The sequence below is a fragment of the Halichoerus grypus genome, chromosome 5 (genome assembly GCF_964656455.1).
Source record: "Halichoerus grypus chromosome 5, mHalGry1.hap1.1, whole genome shotgun sequence".
Lineage (NCBI taxonomy): Eukaryota > Metazoa > Chordata > Mammalia > Carnivora > Phocidae > Halichoerus > Halichoerus grypus.
The window spans coordinates 108002999-108020637 of NC_135716.1; the positions used below are offsets into that span (position 1 = coordinate 108002999).

Consider the following 17639-nt stretch of genomic DNA (forward strand, 5'->3'; position numbering starts at 1 on the left):
GCTTAACATTTTATAGGTCCTGAAAGAAGCATACCTGATTTTTCCCTTTCAGCATAAGGATGTTGGTCACCTTACCAAAAGGTAAGCCTAAAGCAATAACTTCAGTTTCTGTCACTTCACCAGGTAATTTTCGAATATGAAGTACACGAGAAGGAGCACCATCCATTTTATCTTCTCCTTTAAATTTTTTGCTATCATTACCATTGGCTGAAAGACATTAAAAAAGTCTTTATTATTTTTCCTGATTTGTGTAAAAAAAACACAAAACAAAGTTTAAAAAAGAACTTAAAAACATAGCTGAATACACCTGAATAATTCCTAAAAATTCAAAAGCTGGGCTTCCAAAGGAATAGAGAAAATCATATTTACCAATTACTATTAAATATAATTACATTATCAATTAAGATAACTATTAGATGTTTCTGAACAGTATATGTAAAGAGTAATAAATGATAAGCAAAAACACATTAAAATACAATTTCATAAAGAAATTGTCCAGTGCTAAAGAACACAATTATATTACAATTTAATAATTTTATTACAGACTAACAGAAATACAAAAAGAAAGTGAAACTTTTGACTTGGCAAAAATTAAGGAGATTTTAATTTTACCTGGGAAATTATAAATGGTTCAATTTGGAAAATATCATACTCAAAAGTGGGAGCAAAGAAGGCAATTCTGTAAAAATAATTATGCAGACAATCCACATTATGGCTTACTTACGATGAGCCTCTCCTAATTTATTCATACCACCACTTAATCTACCTATTTTGTCACTATCAACATCTATATACTATAAAACTCATGGACTTGATTAACTTATTCTATTACTCTGACCTTTATTTATTTTTTTTTTAAAGATTTTATTTATTTATTTGAGACAGAGAGAATGAGAGAGAGAGAGCACATGAGAGGGGGGAGGGTCAGAGGGAGAAGCAGGCTCCCTGCCGAGCAGGGAGCCCGATGTGGGACTCGATCCAGGGTCTCCAGGATCATGACCTGAGCCGAAGGCAGTCGCTTAACCAACTGAGCCACCCAGGCGCCCATATTACTCTGACCTTTAAACTGATATACTTCAATCAACAAATTAGTTATCTGCCTTGATTCCAAAGCCTCACCAAAAATAAAAGTCCTACTAAAGACACAATAAAATAGGTGATGTTTTATGTAAAATTGTTTGAAGAACTTGCAATCTATCCACTATTCCATATCAATGGTTCCAAATGGTCTAAGGACTAAAGGATATTTCTGAAACTTAACTAAAACGAAGGATACTTAATAAGCTGAGAAATATACATGTATACTCCACTTGTATGTAGCTTTAGGTACTTCATGGTACTCTCCAAATCAACACTATCCATAAACATTATATGTGTGTGTGTTGTATGTGTGTATATATTCAACAATATCTATAAAATTCTAAGATCAATTTGATCTCTAAGTGTCTTTAAAATTCATTCACACATTGATTCTTTAAGAGTTACTGAATATTGGAGCACCTGGGTGGCTCAGTCAGTTAAGCATCCGAGACTTGATTTTGGCTCAGGTCATGATCTCAGGATCGTGAGATCCTGCTCCGTGTCAGGCTCTGCAATGGGCATGGAGCCTGCTTAAGATCCTCTCTCTCCCTCTATCTCCGCCCTTCCTAACCACTCGAGTGTGCAGCTCTCTCTAAAAATAAATAGTAGTAATCGAAAAGTTACTGAGTATCAAGGACGTGTCTGGCACTATTTGAGGCTCTGGGGGTACAGCAGTGAACAAGATTATCAATAAGATCCCCAGTGCTCTCTTACAGTCTATTGGGGGAGGTGACTAAATAGTACACTACACTATAGGAGGATCTCAAAAACAAATATCACATTATATACAACTGCTAACAAAAGATCTGTACTTTTCTCCCAAAGACCATGTAACATCAAAACTTACATTCTCTTCATACTCTGATACTCCCTCAGTTGGTAAATAGTTTTAGAAGGGGTGGCTACTAAATATTCATATTTCAGTGCTAAATATTATGGAAGTTTTCATTTTATATGAGAATATAAGAACATGAAATGAGGAAATTAGGACTTTTTAGTCATATGACTAAGCATACTTTCATATATAAAAACACTCCATCCCTGGAAAAGAAAAAGGACACAAGAAAATGTATAGCCCTTAGCTTATGAAACACATAGGCCATTTATTAGCCTAACAGAGAAGTAAGGAAGACTGGGTCTCTCTGGGTTATACATCTGTGATTCTTCAGAAGACAAAGTACAATAATTTGGACTTCTTTCCATGATCTGTTCCCTTCCACTCCCCAAGTAAACCCACAAACTTTTGATTTGTGAATGTAAAACCAATAATAATTAAAATGATTTCGAAGAACTAAGGCAACAACAATGTAGTAATGCTTTTATTTATGCATATAGGTTGTATATAAATTGCAGAAATCTTTAATCACATCATTTTCCATATGTTATTCAGCCTTCAAGCCTTTTGCTTAAGATGTTCTTCTCAAATTCAAAACAAATAATATGTAAAAAAAAAAAAAAAAAAGTAAAAACTATTTCTATTTGAAAACTTCTCTTCCAAACTCAAAAGTGGTTTTCTACCTCAATTCTATAGTGAATATCTTCACCTTTGATCAGTCTCTTTTTTCCTTGACTGACATTTGCTCTTTACTGGTCATTACCTGCAGTTTTCACATAAACAGTCTCATTAATTTGTTAATTTCTTAAATCCATTCATGGTCAAAATACTGTGAGCCCTCTCATCCTTACCAAATCTCTCTGTTCTCACAACACACTTAACAATTCATATCTAGGTTTTTTACTTCCCTGATTCATTTAAAGCTGCTTCAAACCCTCTGCTTATGTACTCATTCCCAATAATAGTTGGAGTTCCTCAAGCTGTTTTGGCCCCAAAGTCCTATCTTTACTTGCTCATGTGAACACTCCAGCACTTGGGTCTCAAAAACCACCTTATTTAATTTGTAAATCTATTATTTTAGTCCCACTCATTCACCAATATTCTAATTCTATACTTCCACTGTGTATCAACCTGAAGTACATTTCAAAACTTTATACTTCTACTTGTTTATACAGCAGAAACTAACAAAATATAAGTACATGTTCAATCTCTTAAGTCTTTCACACTCAAGCATTTATAAAAAGCACTGGTAGCATCCTTTATCAAATGTGAAACTGAGAAGAAAAGCAGTTTCAATTCCAAGCAGTTTTAAGTTAGACTTCAGGGCAAAGCATAATGTTACAGAAGCTGTTGGCTTTAGAAAAATAAAAAATAAAAAGAATCTGAGTTATGAAAAATGAATGTCTGTACACTTTTACTTTCCTATCTGGGAAAACAGAAATTCCAAAAAAGGGTTAACCAGAAATGCAGGCATATACAGAAAGATACTTCTGTTATTCTGCTAGCTGTTAGTCAAGATCAACAGCCACCACACAAAAAATCTTAGGTTTATTATAAAAACTGGCTGTCACTGTATTTTTAAGAAGCTGCACAGCCTACTTGCCAAAAGTACCTTACGCATGAGCTAGAAAAAATAGAAGCCTAGACTAAACTAGAAGTCTCATGTGCTGGAATACTCTCAAAGCATTATAACAAAACGAAATGACATTATATAAAAATGTCTTCACGTAAAAGTTGAAATGAATATCCCAAAGAGTTCTGAGTAACATATATCAGAATCTATGGAATGATTTCAGTTCTTTCACATAAAGCAAAATGTCACACTTTCAGCAATAATAAATCCTGCTATCATGGAATAACAATTAGCAGCACTGGCAGAAATATATATACCTAACTTAAAGTAATATTTCATATACATAGCTATAAAGAAATGACTCAAAAATTTTACAATTGTCAAGGCTCCTTCCCACTGACAAACAGTTACAAACTCTTCAATAAAATCCAATCACAATAATAGTTGGAGCTAGTTGGGTTTTTTGAAATGTTTCACTTTTATTTCTGAAGGAACTAACGCATTACAAATTAATCTTAATGCACTGACTTAGTAAATACTTACCTGAGACTAAGGTTCTAATGACATTAACTTTTCGCACTTCTAAAATTATTTTTTCTTTGACACAAAAACCAGGTTTAGAAAGAAAGTCTGGACAGATAAGGGAAAGGCCATTGAGATAATAGGCCTTTAGAAACCAAATTCTACAATAAAGTGAATTTGAGGAAACATTCTGGACAAAGCTGGAATTAAGAATGAAATCCTGTTCTGTATCTGATAACCATAAAAGTTTCTTTATAACATGGTCTGTAAAAGTGTACCTTTTCAGACACCTGGATGACAATGGCATATCTGTCCAGGCAAGTAAAATCAATAGTTCTTAAAGTTCTCTTTTTTTCCCTATTTGCTCTTATATGCAACAATATTCAAATTGGACACTGTGAGAACATAAACAGATTCTCATCATTAAGGGAAAAAAAAATCTTAAAACTCAGTGTTTCCGAAATTTTGTCTGGTCCCAGGAATTCAGCTAGATAGGGATCAAACCATTCTGAACACCTACAAACTCAACAGGAGATTGAAGAGAAGAATAGCAGCAACTCTCTGAATAGAAAAGTGACCACTTTCTGGAAGGTAGGACATGCAGAGAAGTGAATCTGAGGCGATGTACGGGAAGATAGACCGCGAGCGGGGGGGGGGGTGCGGGGAGGGAGCCTCCATCACCCAGATAACAGCAAGTGATATAGAGCCGCAGAGCACAAAATCGGAACTTTTAGAAGTTGGCTCTGCTGAGGGACATCTCTCCAGTGGCTAAGCAGAGGGTAGAACCCTCACTGGGATAGTGTGGTCTCAGGACCCTCGGGGTCACAGAAAGACCGGGGGTGCCTGAGTGTGGGGCAGAGCTCCCAGGTATCAGAGCGGGGAAGCCGGCTGCACAAAAGGAGCCGAGGAATGGGCTCTCAGCTTGGGGTTGCCATAAACCTGGATCCGCGGCACAGTCAGGCCACTGCTCTTCCAGCAGGGACCCAACAAGCGGCAAATCTGGGGAGACTCCCTTTCCTGCCCTGGGAGGAGCAGCACGGGAGCGCACCGCAGGGATCTCCTGGGTTTGGAGACTCCACACGGGGTTGGGTGCCAAAGACAGAAACGCTCGGTCACAGGCCGGGTGAGCACGGAGTGCGGCCGGAGACCGGGGAGACGGGAGTGATTGACTGCTTTTCTCTGGGGGCACACTGAGTAGTGGGGCCCCGAGTTCTCGGCTCCACCAGGGTGGAAATTGGGAGGCTCCCATTTTCACTCTCGTCCTCCAAAGCTGTACGGAAAGCTTGCAGGGAACAAAAGTTCCCGAGAGCAAATCCGAGCAGATTACTTAGCCCAGCCCCAGCAACGGTGGGGCAATTCCGCCTCTGGCAAAGACACTTGAGAACCACTACAACAGGCCCTTCCCCAGGAGATCAGCAAGAACAAACAGCCAAGGCCAAGTTTACCGATCAATGAGAAGGGCAGAACGCCAGCACTAGGGGAATACAGCACATGGAATTCGTGGCTTTTTTTCCCCATTGATTCTTTAGTCTTTCCAAAAGTTAATTTCTTTAATTTTTTTTTTTTGGATTTTTCTTTTTCCCTTTTTCAACCAACATCTTATCAGTCCCTGTTTAAAAAATCTTTTCTATTTTTCTTTTTTAGAGTCATATTCTATCCCTTCATAGTAGTTAACCTTATTTTTGGTATATATATAACTTGTTCTCTCTTTAAAATTTTGGGATACATTTTCTTCTAACAGACCAAAATATACCCTAAATCTCTAGTATATGACTTTGTTCTAGTCTCTTGCCTGATCACATTCTCTCCTTTTTTTTTAAAACTCTTTCTTTTTTCAACTTTCTTATCAATTCCTTTTATAAAATCTTTTATAATTTTCATCTTTACAGTCATATTCCATCCCTTCATTGTATTTACCCTTATTTTTGTACATATAGAAGTTTTCCTTTCTTTAAAATTTTGGGAGGCACTTTCTTTTAACAGACCAAAATATGCCCAAAATCTAGTGTGTGGCACTGATCTATGCACCACCCTGATCATATCTGATCATATTCTGTTTTTGTTTGTTTTTATCTTTTTCTTTTTCTTTTTCCTTTCTTTTCCCCCGGTTTCAGGTCTCTTCTGATTTGTTTAGTGTGTATTTTCTGGGGACGTTGTTACCCTGTTAGCATTTGTTCTCTCATTCATCCATTCTCCTCTGGACAAAATGACAAGATGGAAAAAATCACCTCAAAAAAAGGAACAAGAGGCAGTAACGACTGCCAGGGACCTAATCAATAAGGACATTAGTAAGATGTCGGAACTAGAGTTCAGAATGACAATTTTAAAGATATTAGCTGGGCTTGAAAAAAGCACAAAAGATATTAGAGAAACCCTTTCTGGAGAAATAAAAGAACTAAAATCTAACCAAGCCGAAATCAAAAAGGCTATTAATGAGGTGCAATCAAAAATGAAGGCTCTAACTGCTAGGATAAATGAGGCAGAAGAAAGAATTAGTGATACAGAAGACCAAATGATGGAAAATAAAGAAGCTGAGAAAAAGAGAGATAAATACCTACTGGATCACAAGGACAGAATTCGAGAGATTTGCAGGTCTGTAACCTACAATGGCAGACACATTAGACTGGCAACAGACCTATCCACAGAGACCTGGCAGGCCAGAAAGGACTGGCATGATATATTCAGAGCACTAAATGAGAAAAATATGCAGCCAAGAATACTATATCCAGCTAGGCTGTCATTGAAAATAGAAGGAGAGATAAAAAGCTTCCAGGACAAACAAAAACTAAAGGAATTTGCAAACATCAAACCAGCCCTACAAGAAATATTGAAAGGGGTCCTCTAAGCACAGAGAGAGCCTAAAAGTAACATACACCAAAAAGGAACACAGACAATACACAGTAACAGTCACCGTATAGGAAATACAATGGCACTAAATTCCTATCTTTCAATAGTTACCCTGAATGTAAATGGGCTAAATGCCCCAATCAAAGACACAGGCTACCAGATTGGATAAAAATACAAGACCCATCGATATGCTGTCTGCAAGAGACTCATTTTAGACCCAAAGACATCTCCAGATTGAAAGTGAGGGGGTGGAAAACCATTTACCATGCTAATGGACACCAAAAGAAAGCTGGGGTGGCAATCCTTATATCAGACAAATTAGATTTTAAACCAAAGCCTGTAATAAGAGATGACGAAGAACACTATATCCTACCTAAAGGGTCTATCCAACAAGAAGATCTAACAATTGTAAATATCTATGCCCCTAACATGGGAGCAGCCAATTATAAGCCAATTAATAACAAAAGCAAAGAAACACATCGAAAACAATACAATAATACTGGGGGACTTTAACACCCTCCCTCACTGAAATGGACAGATCATCTAAGCAAAAGATCAACAAGGAAATAAAGACTTTAAAAGACACACTGGACCAAAGACACTTCACAGATATATTCAGAACGTTCCAACCCCAAGCAAGAGAATACACATTCTTCTCTAGTGCTCATGGAACATTCTCCAGAATAGATCACATCCTAGGTCACAAATCAGGTCTCAACCGGTACCAGAAGACTGGGATCATTCCCTGCATATTTTTGGACCACAATGCTTTGAAACTAGAACTGAATCACAAGAGGAAAGTCGGAAAGAACTCAAATACATGGAGGCTAAAGAGCATCCTACTAACAAATGAAAACACAACTGTTCAAAATCTTTGGGATGCAGCAAAGGCCGTCCTAAGAGGAAAGTATAGAGCAATACAAGCCTTTCTCAAGAAACAAGAAAGGTCTCAAATACACAACCTAACCCTACACCTAAAGGAGCTGGAGAAAGAACAGCAAATAAAGCCTAGACCCAGCAAGAGAAGAGAAATAATAAAGATCAGAGCAGAAATCAATGAAATAGAAACCAGAAGAACAGTAGAACAGATCAACAAAACCAGGAGCTCGTTCTTTGAAAGAATTAATAAGACTGATAAACCCCTGGCCAGACTTATCAAAAAGAAGAGGAATGACCCAAATAAATAAAATCATGAATGAAAGAGGAGAGATCACAACCAACACACCAAAGAAATACAATTATAAGAACATATTATGAGCAACCATATGCCAGCAAACTAGATAATCTGGAAGAAATGGATGCATTCCTAGAGATGTATCAACTACCAAAACTGAACCAGGAAGAAATAGAAAACCCGAACAGACCTATAACCACTAAGGAAATTGAAGCAGTCATCAAAAATCTCCCAACAAACAAGAGCCCAGGGCCAGATGGCTTCCCAGGGGAATTCTACCAAACATTTAAAGAAGAAGTAATACCTATTCTGAAACTGTTCCAAAAAAACAGAAATGGAAGGAAAACTTCCAAACTCGTTTTATGAGGCCACCATTACCTTGATCCCCAAACCAGACAAAGACCCCAGCAAAAAGGAGAACTACAGACCAATATCCTTGATGAACATGGATGCAAAAATTCTCACCAAAATACTAGCCAATAGGATCCAACAGTACATTAAAAGGATTATTCCCCACGACCAAGTGGGATTTATCCCTGGGCAGCAAGGTTGGTTCAACATCCACAAATCAATCAACGTGATACAATACATTAATAAAAGAAAGAACAAGAACCATATGATCCTCTCCAGAGATGCAGAAAAAGCATTTGACAAAGTACAGCATCCTTTCTTGATCAAAACTCTTCACGGGCATACGGATAGAGGGTACATACCTCAATATTATAAAAGCCATCTATGAAAAACCCACAGCGAATATCATTCTCAATGGGGAAAAACTGAGAGCTCTCCCCCTAAGGTCAGGAACACGGCAGGGATGTCCACTATCACCACTGCTATTCAATGTAGTACTAGAAGTCCTAGCCACAGCAATCAGACAACAAAAACAAATAAAAGGCATCCGAATTGGCAAGGAAGAAGTCAAACTCTCACTCTTTGCAGATGATATGATACTGTATGTGGAAAACCCAAAAAACTCCACCACAAAACTGCTAGAACTCATATAGGAATTCAGTAAAGTGGCAGGATATAAAATCAATGCACAGAAATCAGTGGCATTCCTATACACCACCACCAAGACAGAAAAGAGAGAAATTAAGGAGTCGATCCCATTTACAACTGCACCCAAAACCGTTAAAGATACCTAGGAATAAATCTAACCAAAGAGGCAAAGAATCTGTACTCAGAAAACTATAAAATACTCATGAAAGAAACTGAGGAAGACACAAAGAAATGGAAAAACGTTCCATGCTCATGGATTGGAAGAACAAATACTGTGAAAATGTCAGTGCTACCTAGAGCAATCTACACATTCAATGCAATCCCTATCAAAATACCATCCACTTTTTTCAAAGAAATGGAACAAATAATCCTAAAATTTGTATGGAACCAGAAAAGACCCCGAATAGCCAGAGGAATGTTGAAAAAGAAAAGCAAAGCTGGTGGCATCACAATTCCGGACTTCAAGCTCTATTACAAAAGCTGTCATCATCAAGACAGCATGGTACTGGCAAAAAACAGACACACAGATCAATGGAACAGAATAGAGAGCCCAGACATGGACCCTCAACTCTATGGTCAACTAATCTTCGACAAAGCAGGAAAGAATGTCCAATGGAAAAAAGACAGCCTCTTCAACAAATGGTGCTGGGAAAACTGGACAGCCACATGCAGAAGGATGAAACTGGACCATTTCCTTACACCACACACAAAAATAGACTCAAAATGGTTGAAAGACCTAAATGTGAGACAGGAGTCCATCAAAATCCTAGAGGAGAACACAGGCAGCAACCCCTTCGACCTCAGCCGCAGCAACTTCTTCCTAGAAACATCGCCAAAGGCAAGGGAAGCAAGGGCAAAAATCAACTATTGGGACTTCACCAAGATAAAAAGCTTTTGCATAGCAAAAGAAACAGTCAACAAAACCAAAAGACAACCGACAGAATGGGAGAAGATATTTGCAAATGACATCAGATAAAGGGCTAGTATCCAAACTCTATAAAGAACTTATCAAACTCAACACCCAAAGAACAAATGATCCAATCAAGAAATGGGCAGAAGACATGAACAGACATTTTTCCAAAGACGACACATCCAAATGGCCGACAGACACATGAAAAAGTGCTCAACATCACTCGGCATCAGGGAAATCCAAATCAAAACCTCCATGAGATACCACCTCACACCAGTCAGAATGGCTAAAATTAACAAGTCAGGAAACGACAGATGTTGGCGGGGATGAGGAGAAAGGGGAGCCCTCCTACACTGTTGGTGGGAATGCAAGCTGGTGCAGCCACTCTGGAAAACAGTATGGGGGTTCCTCAAAAAGTTGAAAATAGAGCTACCCTACGACCCAGCAATTGCACTACTGGGTATTTACCCCAAAGGTATAAATGTAGTTATCCGAAGGGGCACGTGTACCCCAATGTTTATAGCAGCAATATCCACAACAGCCAAACTATGGAAAGAGCCAAGATGTCCATCGACAGATGAATGGATAAAGAAGATGTGGTATATATATACAATGGAATATTATGCAGCCATCAAAATGAATGAGATCTTGCCATTTGCAACGATGTGGATGGAACTGGAGGGTATTATGCTGAGCGAAATAAGTCAATCAGAGAAAGACATGTACCATATGACCTCACTGATATGAGGAATTCTTAATCTCAGGAAACAAACTGAGGGTTGTTGGAGTGGTGGGGGGTGGGAGGGATGAGGTGGCTCAGTAATAGACATTGGAGAGGGTATGTGCTACGGTGAGTGCTGTGAATTGTGTAAGACTGTTGAATCACAGACCTGTACCTCTGAAACAAATAATACATTACATGTTGAAAAAAAGAAGAGGGGCACCTGGGTGGCTCAGTCGTTAAGCGTCTGCCTCAGCTCAGGTCATGATCCCACGGTCCTGGGATTGAGCCCCACATCGGGCTCCCTGCTCAGCGGGAAGCCTGTTTCTCCCTCTCCAACTCCCCCTGCTTGTGTTCCCTCTCTCACTGTGTCTCTCTTCTGTCAAATAAATAAATAAAATCTTTAATAAAAAAAAGAAGATAGTAGGATGGCTAAAATGAAGGGGGGGGAATCAGAGGGGGAGGCGAACCATGAGAGACTATGGACTCTGAGAAACAAACTGAGGGTTCTAGAGGGGAGGGGGGTGGGGGAATGGGTTAGCCTGGTGTTGGGTATTAAAGAGGGCAGGTATTGAATGGAGCACTGGGTGTTACATGCAAACAATGAATCATGGAACACTACATCAAAAACTAATGATGTAATGTTGCTGATTAACATAACATAATAAAATTAAAAAAAAAGCGAACTCAGTGTTTAAATAAAGGTGAATAAAGGTAAAATAAATTGAATGCATGTAAATTTCTTCTGTTTAAACAAGGCTTTAAGGAATTTTATTCCATCACTCCAAGACTCAATTCATTCTTGGTCATAAAGTACCTTAAGTATCATTCCTAAACATACTTTTTTTTTTTTTAATTTATTTATTTGAGACAGAGAGAGAGCACAAGCAGGGGAACGGGCAGAGGGAGAAGCAGGCTCCCCGCTGAGCAGGGAGCCTGATGCGGAACTCGATCCCAGGACCCTGGGATCATGACCTGAGCCAAAGGCAGCCGCTTAACTGACTGAGCCACCCAGGTGCCCCCCTAAACATACTTTTAACAGATAATTCTTTCCACCAAAAACAAATCTCCTTTTCCCCTATTCTCCCTTTGTGAATGGGACTATCATCCATCAACCCAGTGATTCTAAGCCCAAACTAAAACTTCTCCCAAACTAGTCTATTTCCAAACTAAAACTTCTCCCAAACTAGTCTATTTCCAAATAATTCAGAAGTTCAAATTTCTTGATACATCATTTCCTCCATATTCTAAGAACCTACAATTCAGGACACCTTAATATCTTTGGAGCAGATTATTGTAAAAGTGTTTAACTGTCCTATGTATAGTAGTGACCCCACACACACAAAATACAAATAGAAGAAAAATACTTTCTAAAATGTAAATCTGGGGAAGTTTAAACTCAACAAATCAAATCCTATATACAAACCCGTACCTATCAGGACTCAACTTTAGTCACTCCCCCCTCTCATATTTCACATTCCAGCTTAATAAAACTAGGGGTAGTTCATCATTCCCAGAGGTAGCCTACTGTTTCAAACAAATTTTGGATTGTACAATTTGTTAATTGATATGTAACATGTCCAATACTGCAGAGAATTCCCTTTTACTTCCTGTTAATCCCAACACCCACAGGCAACCATTATTTATACTAAAAATTGATTATCTGTTCTTTAACTTTATAAAAATGGAATCACAGTGATTCATTTCAGTGATTTGTTTTTTGTCTGGCTTCTTTTGCTTCATATACTGTCTTAATATTCACTCACGTTTTTGTATTTGTTAATAGTCATTCTTTTGTTACTAATTGGTAATTTACTGTATGTTATACCACAATTCATTGACCCATTTTCCTACTGACAGGCATTAGGTAATCAAGTTTGGGGCCATCATGAATACAGTTTTTTATATACATATTTGTACAAGTCTTTTTCATTAGGTAAAAACCTAGATGTAGAAGTACTGGGTCATAGGCCATGTTTATGTTTAACTTTATAAGATATTGCCAAGCTGTTTTCTAAACTATTTTACGCTTTTACCAGCCATGGTGAATTGTTCCATTTACTCTATATCCTCATCAACATTTATGTTGCCCATCTGTTTAATTTTAACCAAGATTCTAGTTGGCATGACAGGATACCTCAGAGCAGTTATAACTTGTGTTTTCTTGATGATGAATATGTATTTTCATGTGCTCATCAGCCATTCATATACCTTCTTTTGTCCAGTTCAAAAAATTAGGCTGTTTGTATTTACGGATGTTATATAATCTGCATACAAGTCCTTTGTCAAAAGTATGTATTAATATGTGATTTTACTATCTTTTCCTAATCCGTGACTTGTCTTTTCATTGTCTTAACAATGTCTTCTGATGAGAAGTTTTTCATGTAGGTAAAATGTTTAGTTTATAAATTATTGCTTTATGGGTAGTGTTTTTGTGTCTTCTTTAAAAAAATCTTTATTTACCTCAAGTTTATGAATATATTCTATAATATTTTTTAAAAAGCTGTACATATTTAGTTTTTTAGGTTTAGGCATATATTCACCTATTATTTCTGTACTGTATTAAGTAGTTTGAGTTTCTTTTTTTCATATGTGTTTCCAACTGTTTTCTGGCACCATTTCTCCAACTGAATGACCAAGACACCTTTGTAAGTAATCAGTGGACCTTAAATGTAGGAGTTTATTTCTGTACACTATTCTGTAAATACTAATCTTGCTAATATTAAACTGATTACAAGTTTACAGTGAATCTTGAAATCAGATCGTGTCAACTTCTTTTGGAAAATGGTTTTAGTTCATCTAGGTTCTTTTTTATTTCCACATAAATTTTAGAATCCACTCGTCAATTTCAATTTAAAAGCCTGTTGAGCTTGACTGACTTATAGATTCAAGTCCATTCAATTTAGGGGAAAATGACATTTTAACATATTGAGCCTTCTAATTCATGAACATGGTTTCTTTCTGATTTAGGTCTCTAATACCTCTTTGCCGTGTCTTGTATAGTTACTGGTGAACATATCTCCCACATTTGTTAAATTTATTCCTTGATATTTTGTCTTTCTTGTATTTTTATAAATGCATTTTTTAAAATTTCATTTTCCAATAATTTGCTAATAATATCAGTAACCTATTTTTTGTATATTGAACTTGTATTATGTAACCTTCTAAATTCAATGATCAGTTCTACGAAACATTTTGTAGATTCCTTTGGGTTATTTTTAAAATGTTGGCACAATATGAACGGACTAAAGTGTATTACGCTATGCAAAATAAGTCAGAGAAAGACAAATATCCTATGGTTTCACTCATATGTGGAATTTAAGAAATAAAACAGATGAACAAGGGGGGGGGAAGGAAAAATAAGATAAGAAAAACAGAGGAAGGCAAACCATAAGAGACTGTATAGTTAAGAGAACAAACAGGGTTGCTGGAAGGGAGGAGGGTGGAGGAATGGGATAAATGGGTGATGTGTATTAAAGAGGACACTTGTTGGTATGAACACTGAGTGTTATATGTAAGTGATGAATCACTAAATTCTAAAACCAATACTACACTATGTTAACTAAGCTAATTAGTTTAAATTTTAAAAAATTACAAATAGAGTTGAATAGCAAGTTTATAAAAAGTCAGATATTTAAAACAGTAACCAAATACCATATGCAGTATTGTGAATTGCCAGAAACATCTATACTTCTCTGTAATTATACAAATAAAATTAAACTCAATTTCAAAAATATAAAAATAAAAATGTTGCCTATAAATAAGATAGTTTTACGTCTTCCTTTTTAAGCTTTATGTTTTTTATTCTACTTGCCCTAATGTAAGCAAAAAGCTGGAAAAATTGTGAAAACAGACATCCTTACTTCATTCCTGTTTTTAAAGAGAAAACATTCAATATTTCACCATTAAAGAATGGAATTTGTTTTAGGCTCTTATTAGATGCTCCTTATTCACCCTGTGGAAGTTCCCTTACCTTACTAGTTTTCTGAGAGATTTTTATCATGAATGAATGTTGTATTTATCAAATGCTTTTTTCTCCTATTGGCATTTTTTTTTTCTCCTTCATTCTATTATTGTGATAAATTATACGGAGTTCACTTGCAGATATTAAACCTTACAATCCTTGGGTAAGCCTCAATTAATAATCATGAATTATCATTTACATACTGCTAGATGTGATTTGATAATATTTTGTTAAGAATGTCTGCATTTATGTTAATGAAAAATATTAGTTTGAAATCTTGATTTCTTGTATCTTAATTAGGTTTGGGCATCAGTTATAGCAGCATCATAAAGTAGAATTTGCAGTATTCTCTGCTTCTCTATTTTCTAAAAAAGTATACTGAAGATGGCTATCATTTCTTACTTTGAAGCTTCATACCTGAGTAAAATCACCTATGAGTGAAATCACCTGGAGTAATCTTTGTGGAAAAATAATAAGTTCAATTTTTAGAACAGACATAGAGCTAATCTGTACATATTATAGAGTTTATGTCACTTTTGATAAATTAGGTTTCTGAAGGATTTTGTCTATTTCACCTAAGTTGCTGATTTATTGGCATTATTGCTGTTTGTAATATTGCCTTATTTTCCTATTAACATTCTGTAGGATCTGTACTGGTACCTCTAACTTTCATTCCTGATACTGATATTATAGTTTTGACAGGATTATTAAACTTTTTGTCTAATATAAGCATTTTCTAATATATGTATATAGGTGTAGACGTATTTTCCCCCATGTACTTTCTTGCGTTACAGCTAACAAATTTTGATATATTTTCACTTTCAGTCAGAAAGATACCCTTATACTTTCCTTAATTCATATTTTGTTCAGAATTATGTAGTTCAATTTCTAAATATTTGGTAATTTCTTAGATTTCTTACTGTTTTTGATTTCTACTTAAATTCCACTATAATCAGATACTAATGAGCTTTCAGCCATTTGAAATCTATTGAGTTATTTTATGTCCTAATATATAGTCAGTCTATCATGGTGCTATGTACACTTGACAAGTTATTCTGAAGTCAGGGTGTAGGTTTCGTGAATATGAGTTAAGCCCAGCTGAAAGACAGTATTGTTCAAATCCTCTATGTATTTATTTTAAAGATCTAATTGTCCTATCACTGTTAAATCAATTAATTTTAAAATATCCAACAATGATTATAGATTTCTGTTTCTCTCTTTAGTTTTATATATTTAATGAATGCTAAAGCTCTGTTATTACTGGCATACAAATGTTTTCCAATGTATTAACCCTTTAAACACATGAAATATGTTTTTTTATATCTGGTAATACTCCTTGTCTTGAATTCTATTCTTTCTGAAGTTAATATAACCAGATCAATTTTTTTGTGCTTGTTGTTTGCACAGAATATTATTTTCCATCCTTTTTACTTTCAGTCTGTGTCCTTCTACCTCAGTCTGACTCTAGTAATAGGTACTGCAGTTAGGCCTTGCTTTATGCAGTCTGACAATCTCTGCCTTTAAATGAACTTCTTAGATCAGTAATGTCCAAATGAAACGTTCAGCAAGTCACATAATCTTAAATATTCTATTAACCACATCAAAAAGTAAAAAGGAATGAAATTAATTTTAATAATATATTTTAGTTTAATATATCTGAAATATTACCATATCAACATACAATCAATATCTTAAAAAATGAAGTATTTTGCATTCTTACTACTTTTGATACTACAGTCTTTGAAACACACATGCACCACACACACATCTCAATTAGGAATAGCACATTTCAAGTGCTCATGGCTTCGCATAGCTAGGATTCACTACAGTAGATTAAGGTTTTGGGATTTTTTTTTGCCAATTTACTTTTAACACATTAGTTTAGTATTTAGAGGTTAGTTTAACATCTATTTATTTTCTAACTACCCAGTGTTTTTGGTAGTGGTCTTCTCTTGCACTGCACTAATAGAATATTTGATAGTATTCCATTTTAATCTATGGGCTTTTTTCTTCTTAAACAGACCTTTTGAGGTTTTATTCACATACAATAAGTTGCATCTATTTAAGGCATACAATTTGAGAAGTTTTGATATATGCATACATCCATGAAATATTCTACAAGAAATACTGTAAGTATACATATCCATCACCCCCAAATTTCCTTTTACTCTTTCCAACCATGTCCCCCTTGCACTTCCCCACCCCCAAATCCAAACTGCTTTAGTTTGCATTTCCTTGTGTTTTATATAAATGGAATCATACAGAATGTACTCCTTTTCCCCCCCTTCTTTCACACAGCATAATTATTTGGAGATTTATCCCTGATACTACATGTATCAGTGGCTTATTCTAGGAGAGTCTGGCTGGCTCAGTCAGTAGAGCATGAGGCTCTTGATCTTGGGGTCATGAGTTCAAGCCCCACGTTGGGCGGAGAGCTTACTTAAAAAAAAAAATAGCTTATTCTCTAGGACTGAGTGGTATTTCATGGTATGCAATGGAATACAATGCCAAAACTGCAATCTGTTTATCCATTCAGCTGTTGATGGACATCTGGATTGTTTTGGGCTTTGGGTATTACAAAAAAAGCTACTATGAACATTCACCTTAAGTTTTTTAGCTTTATTTTTAATGAACATATGCCTTCTTTTATCATGCATCAATAACGAAGAGACAAACAGCTGCATCATTTCGTAGATGTTTAAGTTTTTAAGAAACTGCGAGATTATTTGGCCAAGTAGTTCTACAAGTTTACATTCCCACCAACAGTATATGAGAGTTTTGGTTCATCCACATCCTTTCCAACACTTAGTACGGTCAATCTTTTAAATTTTAGCCATTATAATAGGGGGTGGTAATGTTATCGCACTTTAGTTTTAATCTACATTTCTCTAATGATTAATACTTTGAGTATCTTTTTCATGTGCTTACTTGCCATATGTTTTTGCTGAACTATCAAGTACTTTTGCCAATTTATTACATTGGGTTGTTTGTTGCCTTGTTAAGTTTTAGAGTTT

At 36.1% G+C, this 17639-nt stretch overlaps 1 protein-coding gene across 6 annotated transcripts in view; it reads right to left on the reverse strand.

Annotated features, from left to right (window-relative positions):
- PTBP2 (polypyrimidine tract binding protein 2) overlaps positions 1–17639 on the reverse strand; it is a 94566-nt gene that overhangs the window by 40896 nt on the left and 36031 nt on the right. For all 6 annotated transcript variants that reach the window (XM_078072721.1, XM_078072722.1, XM_078072723.1 and 3 more), the window contains exon 4: positions 35–207. In XM_078072721.1, the coding sequence (XP_077928847.1) occupies positions 35–207 (173 nt within the window). The remainder of the gene's footprint in view (positions 1–34; positions 208–17639) is intronic.